Source organism: Chrysemys picta, chromosome 4, assembly GCF_011386835.1.
Source record: "Chrysemys picta bellii isolate R12L10 chromosome 4, ASM1138683v2, whole genome shotgun sequence".
NCBI classification, from domain to species: domain Eukaryota; kingdom Metazoa; phylum Chordata; order Testudines; family Emydidae; genus Chrysemys; species Chrysemys picta.
The window spans coordinates 100,460,149-100,481,230 of record NC_088794.1 but is presented as its reverse complement, the minus strand read 5'-3'; the positions used below and the strand labels follow the sequence as shown (position 1 = coordinate 100,481,230).

Sequence of the window (21,082 nt, the reverse complement as noted above, 5' to 3'; positions counted from 1 at the left end):
AACCTAGGATAAGCATGTGTGATTTCAGTCAATATCTCTGTTGACTTTGCCCTGAAGCAGATAATTAATCTTTCCCACAGAAAGCTAGTGTGGGCAAATCAGTGGGACAAAACATCAAACTACCACAGAAAAATGTTTAAAGACTATTTAAGATATTTTCTGAACAAATGGTGCTCAGATCCTCTCTACAGTTGGCCAAAGCCTACACGCCTTACTCACACACATAGATCCACCAATGCCAGTGGAACTACTCACATGAATAAGGCAAGTAGGATTTGATCCCATCTTGTTAAGTATGCTGCTATACGCTGCAGAACGAGCTTCCTGCTTTTGGCTTGTAACTTATGCACAAGTTTACCACTGTGGGTCTGATACTGAGAGGTGCTGAACATCTGTATAAATTTGCCCATACATGTCTGTAATATCTGCATAAATAAAGTGAAATGGGAGGAGTTGGGGGACCCAGTGAACATGAGGCACTGGGACCCCAAATTTCTCTCAAGAGGCTTGCTTGTGGGTGCTTAACACCTCTAAGGATCGGGCCCTTTGATTTAAAAAACTAAAAATCCTGGTGTCATAAAATATGAAACTAACACTATTCTCCAGTGATTTCCTGTAGACCACATATTCTTAAATCTTAAAAAGATTGATTTCCTGCTTTTCATGCATAATCTGCCATATTCATTATTTGAAATATCCCATAAAGAGATTAAATAAGAATTAAAGTCTGTGGGTGACATATCCATCACCATGGAATAAACCAATACAGAATACTAGAAGTTGCTATAATAATTTGGACATTACATATGCAAAGGCACATTTTACTTTATTTTGTAAAGAATAAGGAAAATGTAGCACCCCAAAAGACTTACAGATTTCCCCCCCAACAAAAAGCTTCACACACCTTTTAATGTGCTGCTTAGGGTTTTACAGATATATTCCCTGCCAAAAACCCTAGGGTCTTCTATCTCTCCTCCCCTTCTCTCAGCCCCTTTCCTGCTGTCTCCCTTGCCATAACTCAACTAACCCAACAGAACCAGTCAGTTTTAAATTTCAGTTGGGACCCCAGTGACCTGTTAATGAATCTACAGAGAGGAGAAAAACTCACAGTGTTGAGTTATGCCTGGTGTTGCTAGCTGACTTGGAGTCAGAAATGCTTGAAGCGTTAACGTAATTGCAAGAATGTGAAAAATGAAGCGTTGGGCTCCTGAGCAAAGCGAAAGGTCAAAGCAAGCCTTACACAAAACAAGTCTCTGGAAGATGGCCTCATTAGACCATTAAATCAGCTTCTCCTTTCCCCCCCTCCTTTGTAAAATGTTTTGAATGTTTTATTTTTATTATTAGATGTATTTAACCCTTTCTCCCTTTCACTGGAGAAAAAAAAGCTGATTATATTTACTACATTATTTACTATTCACTACAATAGTATTTTGTGACATTGGCCTGGGTCTGTGAATCTGAACCAGGCTAAAGTCAATAAATGCTTGGTAGATTACAGGTCACCAGTAGTTATGTTTGTTAGATGATCGATACAGCGTATAGTGTAGTTTCCCCTTGTACAGCCGAGGTGACATGCTAAAAACAACACAGACACTCACCACTAATAAAATTAGGATAATATTTCATCATTCACTGCCTGAAGGCCCTTTTTGTAACTCTTTCAGTGCCAAAATATTTTAACTAATTTCAAACTTCCCCTACATTACCCCTTTTGATGCTGAATGGGCAGCCGCTGTGCTGTGGCATTCTGGGTCAGATACTGCACTCCTTAAACAGGCAAAACTCCCATATGGCTTAATGCTTTCTAGTCACAACATCATGGGAGGAGCCCTTTGTGTGGATCTATCTTATCCTGCACAGAGGGTCAACAACATCGATGGCAGCATCCACCCATCACCAGATCCCACTGACCTTCCCTTAAGGGAGAGAGCTGGATCTGAGAACGGGTGGGTCAGGGGAATGAGTAGGAGGATCAGGAAAGGAAGGGCCAGGAGGTCCAGGAAAGAGTGGAAGGTCAAGAGGCAGGACTGAGGAGGAGCAATGTGGATCACTTACCTCTGCCACCCCACCTGACACTGGTGGAAAAGCCATTGGGATATTAATGCAATCTGAGGCTGCATTAACTCTTTCATGAACTCTTCCATCCCAGAGAAACCCCATTGGAGGAGCAGTGCCCCAGAGGCAGCAGCAAAGGAGAGCCTTGGCAATGCAGTTTCAGTGGAGCCAGATGATCAGAGAGCCAGCAAGGGTCAGTGGATCCCAGACCTGGAGGAGAGGCACAGATTCTCCTCACAGATGGCTGCGCCTCTTTCAGATTCTGGGGATCCATGTGGCTTGGGGATAGAACCACTGCCTGTTCAGTAGTTATGAGGCCAATCCTGCCCCTCTAATGGAACAATCCAAGGAAAATTCAACAAGGGGATTCTTGCAGAATTTTCTTCCAATAGGTACCCTCTTGTAATTTCCCTGGGAGGATGCGGGAGGGGAGGCATCTAGGCCATAGTCTTCAATGGGAGTTTTACCTAAACATCACAGGAGTGTACATCTTTCAAGTGCTAGCAGCTGACTGGACTCCTGACATTCAATTTGTAGATTGGCACTTCAAAAGGAAACATACCAGGTAGATGTGGAAGCACTTTAGGTATATATTTTTCCTAGCACACCAGGCAACACTCAAGTGATTAAATTGGTTCCTACACAGGAGCCCACTGGATGCCTAAATAAGTATAGTATATTTGTGAGCATACAATACCACAGACCATAACTTAGAATGATAGATCTTACATCTGGCTACCTTAGGGTTGACCTCTGCCTATGCTTCATACCAAATAATGAGGTCAGCCTAGGAGTATTTGCTGACAGCCCCTAGATTTACATGCCTGGAGATTAGAAGTTGGGTATTCAGGTGCAGGATCCCAGAACCACGGAACTCACTCCTGCTGGCTATCAACCAGAGCTCAAATTTTCTGTCCTCCAAGCTGCAGTACAAGACATGGCTTTGTGGTCAAGCATTGTTGGATGCTGGATCATTGCTGAATTATTTATGGTTGTTGGGAGTAGGGCGTGGATACAGGTATGAGGCCTATGTGTCCTGCTTGGGATGGACAGTTTAGAATAATGCATTGATGTATTTAAGTTATGTCATACTCCCAAATGCCACAGGGATGGGCACTTTAAAAAAATAAATAAATATTCCACTAAATCATCATCATTTTAGTGACAAGAAATCCATATTGATTATATCTATATCTATAAACCATAAAGTTTGCTAGTTAATTACTAGAGGTTTCACTGACCTGGTGCTTTATAACTAAAGCCTTCCTTGTCATTAGTTACTGTGGCTGTTATAGTTCATTACAGGCCTGGTCCAAATCTAGTTAAAGTCAATGGAATGACTCCCATTGACTTAAGGCCCGATCCAACTCCCACTGAAGTTAATGAAAAGATCCTGAATGATTCAAATGGGAGTAAGATCAAACCCTTTATCATAACCTCTTCCACTTTCTAGCAGCAACAATCTAAATGCACCCTGTACAAATAATCTATAACAACAGGAGAGGGCCCCAGTTCAATATACCAAAGAGAAACTGCAACTACCACACTGAACCTCGGGAATGTTTAAAATGTGAACCCAAATCAAAATCCAAAAATTACAGTGAGCCTCATCTATATAAGATATTCCACCAAAACTCAATTTCTGAACACCTGGAGCCTGACTCTCCACTGCCTTGCACCTTGCACAGTCATTTACACCTGTGCCAAGTGAGTGCAAAGCAGGTGTAACATGCTACCCAGTCCTATTGGCAGTGTTTGACACCCACTTGGCACAGGCAGAAATGGCTGAACAAGGTACAAAGCTGTGGCCTTCCTGAACTTTGGAAAGTCGGGGGTTTTCAAAATCTAGTTCTGGACTTGAATTTTGCAGCCTGAGTCTCTCTCTATCAAGCATTCAAAATTCATGTTTTCAGAAAACATATTATACAGGCAACCACTGCACAAGATTTTTTTCAGTCAGTCAGAGTTGACTTCTGCATCTTCCTTATATGCTGTAACAGATTTACGGCTTGCTATAGGAGTCCTTTTATAGCTAATAATACAAGTTAAATTCTCTGTTTACAGTCCAGTACAAACTACTGCATCACAGCCGGAGAGTATGCCTGTCATTATATTTACTTACACCACTCAAAAATAAACTGCAGATAACCAAATTTGTAAAGGAATTGGCAGAACTAATCAATTGTTATTACAAAGCTTGTTTGAAGATTAGATATTTCGCTTTGAAATAATAATAAAATGCAGCTAAGTAGGTTAAGAAAAGGAAATAGTGTCTCCCTAAGTTACAGCTGATTACACTGCAAGCCTGCCACTCCATGTTTACACTAAGGCAGATGTACTGATATCATAAAAAAGCCAAAGTTATTTTAGTCATGCCTACTTTGCTCAGGGAAAAAGTTTGACCTTTTACCTTGCTCACTGCTGTTGTCTCCACTCTGGGAAGCATGGCCCCCACTGGAGGGCCCCGGTGTGCCTGCTGAATGCGTTGAGGTTGCATCATCGTGGTCTCTCCAAGATGAAGGGTTCTGGTGTCAGAATGCCAAGGAATTTTTTCCACAGTTCCCATTCCAATAGCAAATGAGGAACAGAAAGAAAACAGAGGGGGAAGGAGGAAAAGTATACACATTAGCATTTGTGAAACGTGCCAAATACTGATACTGTTTGTACAATGTAATATGTCTTCAGTAGTTAGAAGTGGAGGACATACAAAGATTTATTTGGTAAAATAAAGGACCGATTTTTACTCTTCCAACAGCTATCTGGGATTAATTGTTTTAATAGTAGAGCAGTAAAACACTTCTGCCAAAAGCTTTAGTATTTCCTGATGAACTATTTGCACATGAGTTGACATGTTTTTTTCTCTAATACTTGAAGCTCAAACTGGAGTGGGTGTAGTGCCACATTTTCTCCCCCATTTTTGCCACATCTGGTTAGGTGAGAGGGAATTTCTTTTTTAAAGTATTTTAAAAAGTAAAGGAAAAAGTGGATGGGAGGGGAGCATACCCTCACACCCCTCTCTCCGCCACCAGTTTGAATATTGGAAATATTTCAAGCAAACGCAGAGCTGTGGGAAAAATAAGCTCTCTATGAAACACATTATATATACTAGTAACGAATTTTTTTCTTCGATATGACACATTTTTAAAGACTTTCTAGATGTATCGCTCTTTAACAGTTCACTTACAAGAACTGTCAAGCATAATCACCAGGTGATTATATAAAATAATATATATGGTGATTTTTATGTAATTCTTTCTACATTAATACACATAAAATACAATAAAAAGAATGTAAAAGACAGACATATGAAGTTTGACAATACTTGGCTAAGTAAGACTTCTAGTACTTTACTTCACTCACATAACTCATTATAGCTTTTAATTTATTGAGTATTGGTTTTTCTAGAGTGAAGAACTCCTATTTAAAAGGATAAGTGAGGAAAACTGAAAGTTACAGTTCAGTGCTACTTTGTTGAGTGTAGTCTCCTCCTGGTCCTCCTCCCCTTTCCTGATCATTCCCAATACCCTGCTGTTGCTTAAAGGAAAACAGGAATTCTACTGTACAGGAAGAGCTTTATCAGCACCACATGAAGGCAGGCAAGAGATGGAATTTCCTCTGGCAAAAAAGGAGAGCAAGAACACATGAAACAGATCAGACTTGGGGCTGGACCTGCATTACTTGTCACCTGTATGTGACAACTTAGATTAAGCACATTGTAACACTTTCAGACAAGAAAAGTTTTGAAAAATAAAAAATCTTGGTTGAGAAAATAATGCACACCCTAAACTGCTACAACATCAGCAAATACCATGAACTGTGAATGATGTATGCTGATGCATATACAGCCTGATTCTGACCTCACTGACACCACTGTAAATCAGAAGTAAATCAAATAAAATCAGTGGAGTTACCCTGAGTAAAACCAGTGTACGTGTGATCAGAATCAAGCCTTGTATATACAATGAACCCTGTCTAGGTAATTTCCCAAAACTGATTGATACCACATGCATTACAGCAATATATAGTGGAGCAGCCAGATAATATTTTTATCCAAACCCAACCAAACTTTACGGGCCTGATTCAAAGCCCACTGTTGTCGATTAAATGACTTCCATTGACTTCAACAGGCTTTGGATCAGACCCTAAGTAACCAAAAACTAATAGGGAGCCAAATCCTGCTTGCCTTATGTACACAAACAGTCCCACTTAAATCAATTGGACTACACGAATGAGTAAATCAGGCAGGATTTGTCCCAGGATCCACAACAGCCATAACCCGTCAGCACGGCTGACAGGATTTAGGATACAAACTCTATTGAACTAACTCACATACTTTCTCTAATATAGAACTGCAACAAAGACTATCAAAAATTACTGATTACACACTAGTATTATATGTTTGTTGAGACTGTTGTACCAACTAAATCCACCAAAAGTTAATTATCGCCATCCCCAAAACCATAATAAAAAGTATGTTACCATCATGTCGCAAAGTCAGGTGAAAATAAAAATAAAAAGAAAGATGAAAAGTCTAAAGAGTCAAAGCAGCTCAGATGTTATTAAAAAATAGACTATGAATGAAAATAAAGTGGGGGAGAAAGTTCAGACAGAAATAAAATGCAAAGATTGAGCAAGTTTCTTTGCAGCCTGGATTAAAATAAGAGTTCTGCCTATGAGCTCCTCTTTTTATCTCTGAGTTAGGAAACCACTCAAATAGCTTCAAGCTGAAGGCAAACAGCAGACAGGAGCTCTTCAGCCCTCTGCAGCCTCTTAGCGTCAGCTGTTTGCCGGATGGTAATCAGATAAAGAGCTAGAAGAAATACATGAAAAAGGAAAGAAACAATAGCATGGCATGAGTTTAGCCCTCCAACAACATCAGGCTGGAACCTTCTTTTAGAATATAATAATTGCAACATGTTCACCTAGGCTAAACTTTTCAGAGAACACAGCGAGTTATGTTAATTTTATACACTGCAGGCTCTCTTAATCTGGTTGCTGTTAAAGCTCCTTACCATACATATGAAAATTACAATAATTAACCAGTAACACCTCAGCTATGTTTTAAGGCAAATGTCATCCAAAACCTATCATACAGTATTTCAAAAGCTGGACCAGTCTTCTGTTCCGAAAATGTAATGATTTGGAAAGCATCACCGAATCAGACTTCCCGCAGCTGAAAACCCTAGCTGTCTATACCAGTCCAAGCTGTGCTTGACCTCAGTTTGTAGACTGAGTTTTAGAAAGACAGACTGTATTGATTTGGAACTCAGTGTATTTCTTATGACACGGGTTTCTTGAGGAAAAGAATTTGGCAGCATTTTGTGGAGAGATAAAAATAATAAAGTGGTTATTTACAAGTTGCAATCATAGAATACTAAGAATATGTTAAGCACAGGGAAATTAACTACTCTTTTGTATTATAAAAACTGTGATCAGAAACCATAAGGGTGGATCATGAGGCACCACTATTTTTCTTTGGATTAAGGTATGTGTGAGTGTGTGTATGTGTAATCCAACTTCTTACTTTTTTTCCTAGACAGGTTCCAACTTTGCATCCCTCAAGAAAATCTTCCTGGACACATTCCCAGTCATTTGCAGTAATTTTATGAATACTGAAGCAAAACTGGTACCCAAATATACATTTTAAGAGAATTACTCTGATGGAACTAATCAATACAATCTATTATGCATATAGAGAGCCTCCCCCAAAAGCCCACTAAAGTTAATGGCAGTTTTTCCATTGACTTCATTGGGCTTTGGATCAGGCCCACGGTATTGCTCTAAAAAGAGTTATAGATAGATAGAATTGCTATATAAACTGTTAATGTAGCTTCTTATCAATTTGTGAATAATATTGTTAGCTTTAAAAATGTGCTTTGCAGAGAAAGATCAAAGAGTGGTGTGATTAAAATGCATATGCTGATTTTATATATATGTATATACACATACACATACATACACTATAACATAAATGCACATGTATTTAACCATGAACTAAACTACAGCAGTGTACCATAGAAGGCAGACAGTGCACATGTATCTATTCCCAGTAGTTTTAATAATTGGGAGTCAAATATGGTGCTCTTCTTGCTCTTACCTAATTGTGTTAAAGAGCAGTGTTACCAGGAGAAAAGCAGTGAATACTGAGTGGAGCACAATAGAAGGAGATGGAAAATAGATACAAGAAGCTAGGTCTCCAGGGGCAGTATTTTCTATTTGCCGGGCTACAGACTCGCAGCTGATAATGCAAGTTGTAATTAATATAAAAGCAGGAGACAATATGGGGAAAGCTTGTACTAGCAGGGCCACAGGAGATCACTCTGCTGCTATCCACTGTTTCTCATTTACACACACAGCCTTCCCTAGAAAACACAATTTTGCCAGTGTTTTCTCCCTTGAAAGTTAAAAAAAAATTGATTTAGCACCATCATTGAATTTTGCTAAATCTAGAAAAGAGCATGGAAAGGACAAGAGTCTCTGGGTATATGAAGCAAATCTGATGTGTTACTCTTTTGTCGATGCTGCAAATCTGGTGGAAACTGTACACATTTTTAACAAGTACAGTATTGCTTAAGGAGAGATGTTCCAAAGCACATTTGCCACAGAACAATAATTTATTAAATCAGGATTGCATGCAGGCATCTGTTTGTTAATATGATGCAGTGCTGGTCACTTTTCTTGTTCTGGTGCAAAGGTTGGTAGGTTAACTCTTGCAAGACGGCTATGTAAATGTAAATGTAGCGCCAGATGCTTGTGCATTCCTTGTGCACCCAAAACTTCCACTGAACAAAGTCTGACAAGCAGTCCCACTAGAGATGATTGTGATCTCACACTGGTTTTATGGTGGTATAACTCAATTAACCACAGTGAAGTTACTCCTGATTTATGATGGTGTAAGTAAAATCAAAATCAGGCCAATTGAATTCAAATGATGCTCTTGTGAGTACAGTCAGCAGGAGTCCACCCACAGACTTTAATTGAAGTTTTAGACGGACAATAAATGTAGGATTGGGCCCAGGTATTTTGCTTATCAAATAAAAAAGTGGAAACTACACAACCATGGTGTGTAAATAAAACAGCTACACATCTGATTCCCAATTAAGATAACTTAAAATTAATTTCACTCAACATCTTGTAAATCAACTTTGCAACTGATCTTAACAAGTGTCACGATGGCACTGTTTTCCCAGAGACTATGAGCCAAGTTCTGCTCACCGTACTCACACAAGCAGCACCTTTGAGATCAGTGACTACTAATGTGATTAAGACAACAAGAATTTGGCCCTGCATGCCCTGATATATTAAAACACAATATACTGAGCCAGACAAAAACCTCATATACACCCATATAAGATATAATAATGTAATTCAGGATATGAGGTCTTAGAGACTGCTGTAGTGAATGGCAATAATAAACATATATAAAGAAACTTTCAATAAATAAACGGAACATGAAAAACTCTAATTTGGCTTGATATATATATTTACAGTGAAGTCAAAGCTCTGTATCACTGAGGCTTACTTTCTCACAGATCTGTATTTAATATATTACTGACTAGACTTAAAAGCAGTGTTGCATTATCTATCAGCATTACATAAGTAAAACAAAACACAAGGCATTTTGGTCTATTGAAAAGAAATAATTTGCTTATTTATACATACGTGCAAGTTTCATACATGGCTATTAAAAAAAAAAGCTTGACATTCTCACCACACTTACTTTGCATTTGAATGAAGTTTCAGGAAGAACTGTTTACAGTCCTAGAAAGTGGCATCATTCTTAAACGATATATAGGCGCCTTGCACTTTTGTAGTCATCAGTTTAACTTTGAATCAAACATGTAAACCACCTGTCTGTATAGAACCAAGACTTGAACAGTCAGGGTTTTTAATTCTATCTAGCAACCCTTCTTCTGGAGTTATATTACTACTTTTAAATTATTATCATGCAAAAAAAACCCGCAATGTAAATATAATTTTCCAACCTAACTTGGGATCAGATAGACAACACCTAAACCAAAGAGGAAATGCCAACATCAGTGAGATAATGAAATGCATGATCATCTCTCAGATTTGTGAAACACAATGAAGTTTAATCAAATAAAAATAGTTACATTTACTTGTATTTAAATGCTTAGGAAAGGCACCAGCAATCAAAAACCAGAAAAATACAACATTCTTTAGTGTATTAGAAGCCCCCCCCCCCCCAATGACACATGGTGGCAGATCACAAAGAACATTCCAAATCTTAAACTACACACTAAGAAACTTGGTTATATAAAAGTATTTGCCTTATTACTATTGCTATAACTATCTAGGTTCCCTTTTGACATTTGACAAACCAGAAGGACACCTTTAGGGTCTGATCCCCTATTCCTGGTATACACAAAACTCCTGTTGAAGTCCATGGGATATTGGGGAGCATGGAGAATGCAGTATCAGGCCCTCACTAATTTGCTCACTGCTCAACTAACAATGAAATCTTACCAATAGGCAAGACTATACAACCTGTGACAGACGTAGGAGACCCCCATTTTTAATTTTTCTGATTTGCAGGACACCTTTAGGTTGCTCAGCACTAACCTTTCTAAAAGGAGTATTAGAATACTATAAAACAACTTGATGTTAAATAATAATAATAATAATAATGAGAGCTAATGTATCCTGATCTGACAACAGAAAGGTTTAACATTCAAACCACTATTTATGTGTTACTGCTAGGGCATCAGATTTCTATCTGGAAAAGATTATTTTATAAAAAAAGAGATAGCTATGTTTTTATCTATCTATTTTTAATTACATTTTATGAATGATCAGTTTATTAGTACCTCAATTTTCAACTGACTACAGCATATGAACAAATGTCGAGCAGCCTGAGACCCTGATCCTGCTCCCACTGAAGCCAGCGGGCCGTTTGACATTAACTTCAGTGAGAGCAGCATCAGGCCCTAACTCAGATTTGGACTCAGGGAAGAATTGTATGGTATGAGTCAAAGCTGTGCACAAAAGAAAATGTAAATAAAGCAAAGCAGAGAAATATTATAGACTTTGAAAAAGTTTATGATTCTTCAAATACCATGAGCAATAGACTTTTCAAACTGGGATCGTTTTTTTTTTTTTTTTTTAAGAAAAGATTTATGATCAACCTCAGTGGGAATTTAGTGTGTGTGGAATGCAGGATTGGGCCCTACATGTTTATATTGAACAATGATAAATTTTCATAGCTGGGAAACTCAACTTGAACTGCAGTTTGGCCAGGTTTCCCCCCTCCCCCATACCTCCTTAACTGATCGGGTGCAGGCAGGGCATGGCTGTAATTAACTTCTTTCCATCTACACTTAATACCTCAGAGCAATAACAAAAAATTAGGATGTTAAAATTTCAAACACTAAGTATGGGCTGTTATATTTACTAAACATAGCAGAATAATAACAAAAGTTGCAGCTTTTCAGTGACTAGCACTGCAGGATTTGATTTACAAAGTCTCTGCCCCCCTTACACTCACTGTATTACATAACAGTTAATAGTGCACTAAAATAAAATTCAATATGTGCATTTATTACCAAACACATATGACAAGACTGCATAAGACTGCCTGCTTTTCCAGCACAGGTATTGCTTCTGCAGAGATCAATGATTTCCTCCCCTTCCCCATTTCCCCCCCCCCCCAATTAAGTTGTATAAATATCACAGCAGTAGACTTCTAGAAAGGAAATATACAGCATCTGAATATCCCACTTTCAGAAGTCACACTGTAAATACTGGGTAGACTCATATTTCTTTTAGTTACTTTCCTTCAGCTATATTTTCAAGTCTGGCAAAAGGAATAATATTGAGAGCTGCATTAGTACCTAATATACTGCTGCCACCACCACCACCACCCTACACATACACATAAAACACACACACAATGTAGCTTGATACCACTTAATAAGAAGAGAGGTGTATGGATTTTGGGGGTGTCAAATAGCTGTCACAAACTGTCACCTCCACAAGAGAAACCTTGGCACACAACAAATTAAACTACACTTCTTTTTAGCTGTCATTATTCATAGCCAATCAGTTGAAATGCTTCTAGTATTTCATGTGCAAATAAAACCAGGGGGAAGATCCCTGGATCAGAACAGTGGGCCAACAGATAAAACAGAGGAAACAACACGCTGTCTCTGTCCTTCTGAAGGGGATCATCAACACCCCTGCACCAATTTTCACCAAATGAGATCTAGCCTGGGGCTATGTATTAAATATGCATATCAAACCAATGAAAAAATAACCTGGAGAGTAAAACTGGACAAATTTGCATGCTTGAACTATTCCATTTTTTAGGTAGATGCTCACAAAAGAACATTTCAATTTTTATTCTGGTATTTGCATACCGACAAATAGAAAAGGTTTTCCTTCTTTAGAAGTAGAAGTGAATTATTCCTTAATATAGAACAGCGCAGTATATACATTCCTTAATATAGCCACTAGTGAAGTGTGTATATATATATTGAAGAGATCCAAAGTTTTGGTGGGAAAACAATCTAACATTAAAAAGAAATCCAATAAGGAGACACATTTCCCAAAACGCATGAATAAAATGTAACTATGATACAACTCTTCATTTCCCAGTTGGTGTTCTGGTTGCACAAATTATTGCTTCCTTTCAAAACAAATAGCAGGGGGCTAAAGTAAAAAATGTTATAGCTCAAATCTCCAGGAAATAAAAGGCTTTAAATTATAATACCCAATGAAGTGGTAAACCCTAAAGGGTGCAAGATAAATGGGTTGTCATATTTATTTGAGTTTGTTTTTTGGGCCACAAAAACAACAGGAGATTCTTCTTAGTGAAGATAATAGTTATCAAATTATCAAAATGCTAACCCCTTCCAACCTTGTCCTATCATTGTGTGTGAATTTAAATATTATAATGGAGCACTGCAAATTGGCTTGAGTATTCGCCATCTGCCAGAACCCTAAACAGGCTAGTTTATCTAATCTCTTCAATATAAACATCAGCGTGGTCCATTTCTACACTTCCACTTGAAACACACTCTTGTAAAGAAACTGTACTGGAAAAAACATGTAGGTTTTTTGTATTGCTCTGAATTATACAGAATGAGCCTATATCTTTCAGGTTGCCACTCATTTAAATTTCTTTTCTACTAGTCCCTTAATGCTTGTGCATACAAATTTAGGGTTGAAAATGCCATAAAACAGATATTTTAAAAACTACTGTCATGCCTCATAGACTCTATTATCTACAGATGAGATAACTGATAAGCAGGGAAACTTTCAGTAACTGCTGCATACATTTTTATTTGAAAATAATAAGTCTAAAATGCATACTAGCATAAGAATATAGCCCCTCAAGGTTTACCAAATACAAATGAAGAATTGAAAGCTAAAACCTGGAATACAGAACCATTTTCAGTGTCCTGGAACTTTAAGCACTCCGGGTTGGAGACTTTTTTAAAATATATTATTTTATTTCTTATCATGGATTTCAATACAGATCAAATACGATTATTAAATATGCAGACAACCTATTTTAAATATGAAAAGAAGCTCATAGAAACCTGATTCTCTATTAATTTAAATCTACATTTTTTACCACACAAGAAAGGACAGCTGGGCGCCTGTGCAGAGTATGGTTAAGACACACGGGGTGTTAAATGAATATTTCAACGGCTAAAATATTAGATGTATCATTTAGATTATGAGTTCAATTGAACCTAAAACTGTGTAAACCTCTTTCTCCCCAGGGATGCATTCCTATAAATAAACTATAGTTCACACCCACTCTTTTTAACCATAGCTATTTCGTTCCCTTTTCTCCGCTACCAGCTGCAATCTTTTCTTTCATTTCCCCCACTGTAAATGTCTATGTATTTGTATATACACATTCTAAAGCATCACAAGATCTGCACCAAAACACAAGCCGGAGAAGAAAAGCCACTCTTCTTATCATGAGCACCAACGTTTAGTCCTACACACATAACAATAACTCACCAACTACTAAAGTGTTAAAATCAACCGCTAACCTACGGTTACTCAATCATAATTCTCTCCAGCTTTCTGTAATACTTTGTTAATAATTGGTTCATCAAGGTTACTGTCTTTTATTATGAAGATGCTTCGGGCACTTGGCAATAAGTCCATATTCTGACAATAAGTTGCTATAAAGCAAAAGCATTGGAAACTTCAATGTGTTAACCCTTTTCTTAATGCAGTGTAAAACTGCCAATAATTCTCAGCACTTGTCATCTGCACAAGGGGGGGGGGGGGGGTAGAGATTGTCACCAAACTTTCCCCCTAACTTTTTCGACTCTGTTTTCTTGCATTTCTGCATTGATTACAGGGTTGGCAAAGCAGAAAAAGCACCGATCACCACATCAAACAGACAATTTGCTAGCGCTGCAAGTCGCCCAGATCAGGAAACTTAACAAATCATAAGCAAACTCCCTGTGCTACAGATAGAATGAGAAGGGGGGGGGGGGGGAGGGAATCGACTATAGGAAGAACTTTAAAACTCGTAGGGGAATGGGGAGGGGGCAGAGAGAGACTTACACAGGCTAAAAAAAGGCGATTCCTAAGCAGGTTAGAGTCTTTAAAAATGCTATAAAGGGATCAAGAGGACTTACATGGTCGGCTAAATTTGTGGAAGATCCTGAGAGTTCTTCATGGTCAGATTTGGAGCTGCCATCCCTTTCGTCAATAACTAGGTCGATTGGCATTTTTCCTTTCAAACAACTAATGTACCTATGGCAAAAGTTATCGCACAACTCGTGGACCTGGAAAAAGAAAGGAAGGCAAAATATCGGATTGCAGCTTTTCTTTTTCTTTCTTTTTCTTTCCTTCTTCTTCTTCTTCTTCTTTTTATTTTATTTTATTTTTGTAGCAAGAGAAACTCTGTGATCTATTCCACGAGTAACTCTAATTAAGGGACATAAAAGTTGAAGACAAGGAAACAATAGAGAAATTGTTGCAGCACATATTATTCTCTAGAGACTGGCCGCAACAAGTGAGAGAGAGAGAGAGAGAGAGAGAGAGAGAGAGAGAGAGAGAGAGAGAGAGAGATACTGGGCTCAGTCTAGTCTATAGAGGAAAATCGGATTTGGTGATAACATCAAAACACTGGAAACTGGCCCTAGCCAATATCGCTGGAGCATACTCAGTCCAGCCAGGTATAGAGGGTAACTTGTGATGGGATCTGTGGCAGAGATGTATGTATTTCCAGGACTTGTAAAAATAAATAAGTGCGCCTATGCTCTGAAAAAATCCCAGTCTCATCTCAAAGCACAGTTACCCCCGTCACCTTCTGCTTAATCATAATATTTAAGGCTGACTGAGGTTAATATGGCGATGAGATCTGGATTAGAGCAGGGGTTATTTCATTTTGAAAATAATATTCTGACTCAGCGAAATCGCATCCATTTAAAAGAGTCGGGTGAATGTAAAGGGGTTAAACTATTTTTTAAAAGATCCATTCGAATTACAATTAAAAAGAAATGCGGGGTTGTAATCGGCATGTTTGTCGAGTGTCACATGGTCTTAGGGCCCAGGTTACAATATCAAACTGCGTTTCCCCTATATTATTTGACAATGTTTATAAGTGTCTAAAACAAATCATTGGGGGAGGAGGGGAAGGGATAATGAGAGTGGGATTCACAGACCCCAGCTCCCTTGGTCTTACCTTTTCTAATTCCAAAAGATGAAACCTTAGTACTTGTATTGCTTGGATCATCTGAAAGAAAGTTTTGAGCGAGGAGTTATTTGTGAGAAGGACGCAGCACTGGGGTCTGAGCAGAGCTGCGAGCCCCAATGGGCAGAGAGGGGGCTTGTCAGGGCGCACACTCATTAGCCAGGTTTTTAGCTCACTTGTCACGCTTGAGCAATTTTGATCAACCTTAACCCTAAGCACTCGATTTTTATCATATTTATTTTAAGAGCGGTGATTAGTGTCTCACTGGATCTAGAGAAATCCCCCTCTGTCTCCCTCAGCACTTATTTCTGAGGGTCCGCACAGCAACCAACCAAACACACACACACACACCTCAAAAGAAAGAAAAAAAGGGGAAACGCTCAAGATGCATCGTTTGGCATCTTCTTTACAAGCGGATTTAGGCACTTTTACTATTGAAATCATCCGCATTAGCAAAAGAATTGTGCTAGAAATCTCCAGCTCTCTCTTCTTAAGCAGTTATTTCCTTCACTGTCGCTTCCCGCGGCTTTAAACACAGCTTTGCAATGCATTGGGACTTCAGAGTTTGCCCTGGTTCACTTTAAAAGTGAAGCTCTTTGAAGCCTCTTGGATGTAGTTTTTTAATCTTTCTGCTTTCCCCCTCCCCGGTCCTAAACCCTGGATGGCTGAACCTGTAACTTTCGGCCGCCTCCAGCCTGCTCACTCACAACGATCCCTTCATGTTTTAGAAAGGTGCTTGTTTTATTAATATAACAAACTACAGTAAAGGGGTGGGAGGGAAGGCAAACGTGGAAGCCTTACCAAATTGTCCAACTCTGGGTTTGAAGAAAAAAGTGGTTTTTCAGCGCGGACCTGCGAGAAGAAGGAAAATCAGTGTAAATTGCAGCCCCGGTTCAAAGTCCTGGAAGCGAATAACTTGAAGGAAAAACATGTGACAAACTAGCGAGTCGAAATACGCCCAGGCCAGATTAAAATATTAATATGCTCCGTGAAATAACAATGTATGTGAAAAAGAGTCTAAACTGCAGCCAGCCCGGTGCCTCTGTCCTTTCAGAGCCCTCTCCTTTTTGATCTCTTTTATTTCTCTGGGTGAGTGTGTCTGGCTAACAACTCGATCACAGGGATTGGGTTGGTGGGGCTGAGGGTTTGGGGGAGCGAGGAGTTGGATGAACTAGTTTCAACAGACTGGAACCGACTCTTTTCGGATGAGGCCACTTCGGATCGGTGGCAGAACACATTTTCCTCTCCACACCCTAATCCCCAGTTCCAGTGTGGAATCAAAAGATGAGAGCCTCTCTCTCTCTCTCTCTCTCTCTCTGAAAGTGCGGTGATAGGTGGTTTGTGTGGGGGGTAAGGGGCGAAGCGGGGTCGTAGGGCTGTGAAAAAGTGCTGGACCTGTTTAGCGAAGACCGCGATGTCCTCGTTGAAAGAGTCCGAGGAGCAGACATCCCCGCCGGCCACACCAGGCTCCCGGGGAGTGCAGGTCGCCAGCTCGCACTTCTCAAAGACAAGCGCTAACAGGGGGAACAACGGGTGCCTACCGGGCAGTGACACACAAAGAAAGAGAGGGGGGAGAGAGGCAAGAAAGAAGAGCTCTAATCAACAAGTATATATATATATATACTTACATATATATATACACACACACATTACACCCTGCAGCCCTCAACTACGCCTTCAAACCGGGCAAATACAAATGAAAACGTCAAAAAATATTTTAAAAATGTAAAATCCCAAACCGCATCCACTGTTCATATCCCACAAACCAGAGACAAAAATAACATAAACACCGAACAAAATAAACGCATGCACCCATGACAGTAGCTCAGCTGTGAATCTTACACTTTTAGCCACAGCTTTAAATAATATGAAACCGGGACAATCCCATCTCTACCCCCAAGCTAGAACCCAAAATGAGAAACACTGTTACGCAAACTGTTTGAACTACTTCGTAGTTGGGGTTTTTCTTTATTATTTTTAAAGGAGACTGCTAGCAAAAATGTGGTGAAGTTTCCTGGCTTAGAAAGCACACCCAAGTAAAATACCAGCTGTCTAGATAACTGAGCTGGAGAGGGGGAGGGAGAAGCACTTCTAGAAATATTTTCCCATAATTGGAGTAGTCATGAAAAAATATCTCTGTGTTAAGTAGTGTGTGTTTGCCACTTTTCCCCCTTTGTAGCTCTGATCGTGGGCCCTCCTTGTGTCACAGAGGTTACTAGCTCTTCTTTTGGGGTAATTTACTGCACTGAAAGGAACCTGTGTCATTCCCCCAAAGCATTGCATTGGTACAGGGGTTTGTTGTTTTGGTTTGGGTTTTTTAATTTTTATTTTTTTTCTTTCTAAACAGGGAAGCTCAACTCACTGCCTCCAATTTTTTTTCCATTTCAAAGAAGAGTTGTCTGCCAGAAGTGAGCCCCTCTGTTATTACTCTGTCTTCCGCGATTTGAATACCTCTTTATTTACAGTGCTAGAGGAGTGTTATTATGGCATCTTGATCAACCAGAACAACACTGTTTCAGCTAAAATCCAGTGCCGTGGTATCCACCCCCTGTCTCAGCTCCTAACTTCTGCCTCTCCGAGAGAAAAAAAAGAAAAAGAAAAAACAACTTTCACGTATAGGGGTGTATTTTCTGGTGCACATTTCCTATCGGTACTTTATGTCCCTCCGATGTCATCAGACTAAAAATTATTTATTATTAATTATTATTACTACTAATAATAAAAAGCCACATTACAGGTCTCCCTCCAGAGCAGTGATTTGTGCCTGTGACTCTCCTAAAACCCTCACGAGCCGTGTCTCCCACGTCTTTTTCTCCAAAGCAGACTTTAGACAGTTACCCCTTCAACCTCGCCAGCCCGATGCCCACAGATGGGAGCCCTCTCCCACCCTTCCTCTCCTCTGCCTCCTTTCCCCACGTCCAGAACACACACGCCGCAAGCCGGGCTATGGCGCCCGGGTTACCCTGCATGTACCTACCCGTAGATCGCATCTTTGTCCCGCTTTAAGGCGTCGTTGACAGCCGATCCCATGCTGGCCGGCATGACATTGGGGTGCGGGGCGTGGGCTCCATAGTGCTGGCTGGCGTGTAGCGGCGGCCCATGGTTCAGGTGGTGAACCGGAGGGATCGGCCGGGGAGCGTGAGGGTCTCCGTACATGGAAGCCGGCACCCCTACTCCGTCCATCCCGCCGTAATGGGGCAGCTCATCGTACTGTCAAAAAATGGGCCAGGAGAGAGAGAGAGAGAGAGAGAGAGAGAGAGAGAGAGAGAAGAAGAAGAAGAAGAAGAAGAAGAAGAAAGGAGGAGGAGGAGGAGGAGGAGGAAAAAACAAAACAAAAAAAAACAAACAACAACAACAAAAGTCAGAAGAGAGTAAAGCACCCAGACAGACCACAACACAGCAAAACCAAACAGAAACAGCCACAACGGAGGGAGAATTATACAAAATGAAATAAAATAAAATAAAGAGCAGAGGCTAGCAAGGGTTGGGGAAGGAGGGGGGCCGTGTGAGGAGGGGAAGAGGTCCGGGGGGGGGGGAGGTCCGCTTCAATCAAGGAAGAAGAAACCCTAACAAGGAAACTGGGATGAAAAGGAAGGAAATGAGGGAGAAACTCGAGTTACTCTGAATTAGAAAGCAAAGAGCAGAAATAAATGAATAAACAGAATCAAAAGCAAATAAATAAATAAAGAACTAAACACTGGGAAGCAGGGAGGAGAAGGTAGGGTGCATGGGGGGAGGGGGGAAATAATCTGAAAGTTACCAGAAACATTATTTAGTAGCAATTCCCCTTGTCGTTGTCAAAGTCAGAGACAAAACAAGCAGCAATATATGTGTGGATAGATATATGTTTAGATATCCCAGGCAGCGGCAGCGACAGCAGCAGCAGCAGCAGCAGCAAACCTTCCCCTGTGAAACCCGTGCTACTGAGCAGCTAGAGTAGCAGGGAAATCGCGCTGCTGGGGGAAAAGCTGGAGAGGAAAAAAGCGTGGAACAATTGCAGAGACACACACAGAGAGAGAGAGAGAGAGAGAGACGCACACACACACACACACACACACAAAGCTGGTGAATAATTTTTGCTGCTATTTTTTAATACTGGCCGCCATCATCATCAGCAACAGAGGAGAGCAAATCGGACAGGCCCCTCTTAAGAGAGGATTTATATATAGGTAAGTGTTGGAGATTTAAACCTACCCTTTGCGCCATCAGTCTGCGCTCCAATAAACTCCTGGATGTGTCGTATATTTAATATCCCAGTCCAGAAAAGAAAGTGATTTACAGTGAAGAAGATTCCTTTTTTTGGCAACCCACTTAAGACTTCGCCTATTCTCCAGTCTGGGTAAATAATAATAATAATAATAATAATAACAACAACAATAATAAAAAATAATCAGCCAAGAACCACGATGTTTGTGTATTTCTTCTTTTTTCTCTCTGACTCTCTTTCCTTTTTTTCTCTCTCTCTTTTTCCTTTTTTCTTTCTCTAAGCAAAAAAAAAAAAAAAAAAAAAAATTGTCAAGCCCCCAAACTGAAGGTTACGATCGGCCCGTCAGCAACCCACATGTAACCAAACTGTCGTGTCTCATGGCTTTTTGCCACTCCAGCTGTCAATCAAAGCCAGGGAATGTCAAGGTAGTGAATGAATGATGGTTGATGATGATGAAGAAGAGAGGAGGAATCTTTTTAACCCCGGTTTCTTCTTCCAGTAACTCCGCGTTTGGGTTTTGCCTTTTAGGATCGCTATTGGGATTTTTTTTAAGTACTAGGAAGGGGGGTGGGGAAAGATGCGAAGAAAAATTGAATAGTTTGCAAAACCTGGACTTCCCCCTCTCTCTCTCTTTTTTTTTCCTGGTAGGTATTTTGTCTCTCTCTCTCTCTCTGAGATGAGTGAGTGTCAGTAAGTGTTGGCAGGTTGGCTGCTGGCTGGCTTATAGAAGAGGCTCAGTTTTGCAGCGCTGATCGGCGGGAGAATGAAATGACGGAACCCGGAAGTAGTGGTGGCCATAGCCAGTCCTACAACAGAGACACATACAAGGGAGAGGGGAGAGGGAGAGGAGAGCACAGAGAGAGAGAGAGAGAGAGAGCGAGCGAGCGAATAAAGCCTGTGATATGCAGAGTATGTAATCAGGACTGCTTCAACTCCACATGGGGGGAGCCATACAACAGATCATACCCATAGCAAATCAACCTTCCTTTTCATATAGGAAAGAGAGAGTGAGTGAGAAAGAGGGAGACACAGGAGGAGGAAGAGAGAGAGAGAGTGTGTGTTTGTGTGAGAGAGGGGAAGAGGGAAAACTGCAGAAAGCAAGAAGAAAAGTACGATAGAAGCCTAGACCTGGT

General features: G+C 40.1%; 1 protein-coding gene and 1 long non-coding RNA gene across 14 annotated transcripts in view; one reads left to right on the top strand and one right to left on the bottom strand.

The window, feature by feature from the left end:
• MEIS2 (Meis homeobox 2) overlaps window positions 1-20,776 on the bottom strand; it is a 180,571-nt gene extending 159,795 nt beyond the window's left edge. For 2 of the 13 annotated variants that reach the window (XR_010600654.1, XM_005299960.5), the window contains exons 1-7: window positions 19,937-20,759; window positions 18,720-18,952; window positions 17,138-17,279; window positions 16,544-16,594; window positions 15,734-15,784; window positions 14,682-14,831; window positions 4,466-4,580 (exon numbers count right to left, since the gene is read on the bottom strand). Coding sequence is in view for 9 of the 13 variants with exons in the window: in XM_005299960.5 (XP_005300017.1) it covers window positions 4,466-4,580; window positions 14,682-14,831; window positions 15,734-15,784; window positions 16,544-16,594; window positions 17,138-17,279; window positions 18,720-18,952; window positions 19,937-19,948 (754 nt within the window). In the remaining 4 variants the exon portion in view is untranslated. Of the gene's footprint in view, window positions 1-4,465; window positions 4,581-14,681; window positions 14,832-15,733; window positions 15,785-16,543; window positions 16,595-17,137; window positions 17,280-18,719; window positions 18,953-19,502; window positions 19,908-19,936 lie in introns of those variants that run through there. The other 11 variants (XR_010600652.1, XR_010600651.1, XR_010600653.1 and 8 more) reach the window with 11 other exon arrangements.
• LOC135983144 (uncharacterized) lies at window positions 17,868-18,947 on the top strand. Its single transcript, XR_010600655.1, has 2 exons — window positions 17,868-17,974; window positions 18,090-18,947. It is a non-coding gene; the product is annotated as an uncharacterized LOC135983144 (long non-coding RNA).
• Window positions 20,777-21,082: the final 306 nt, after the last annotated feature.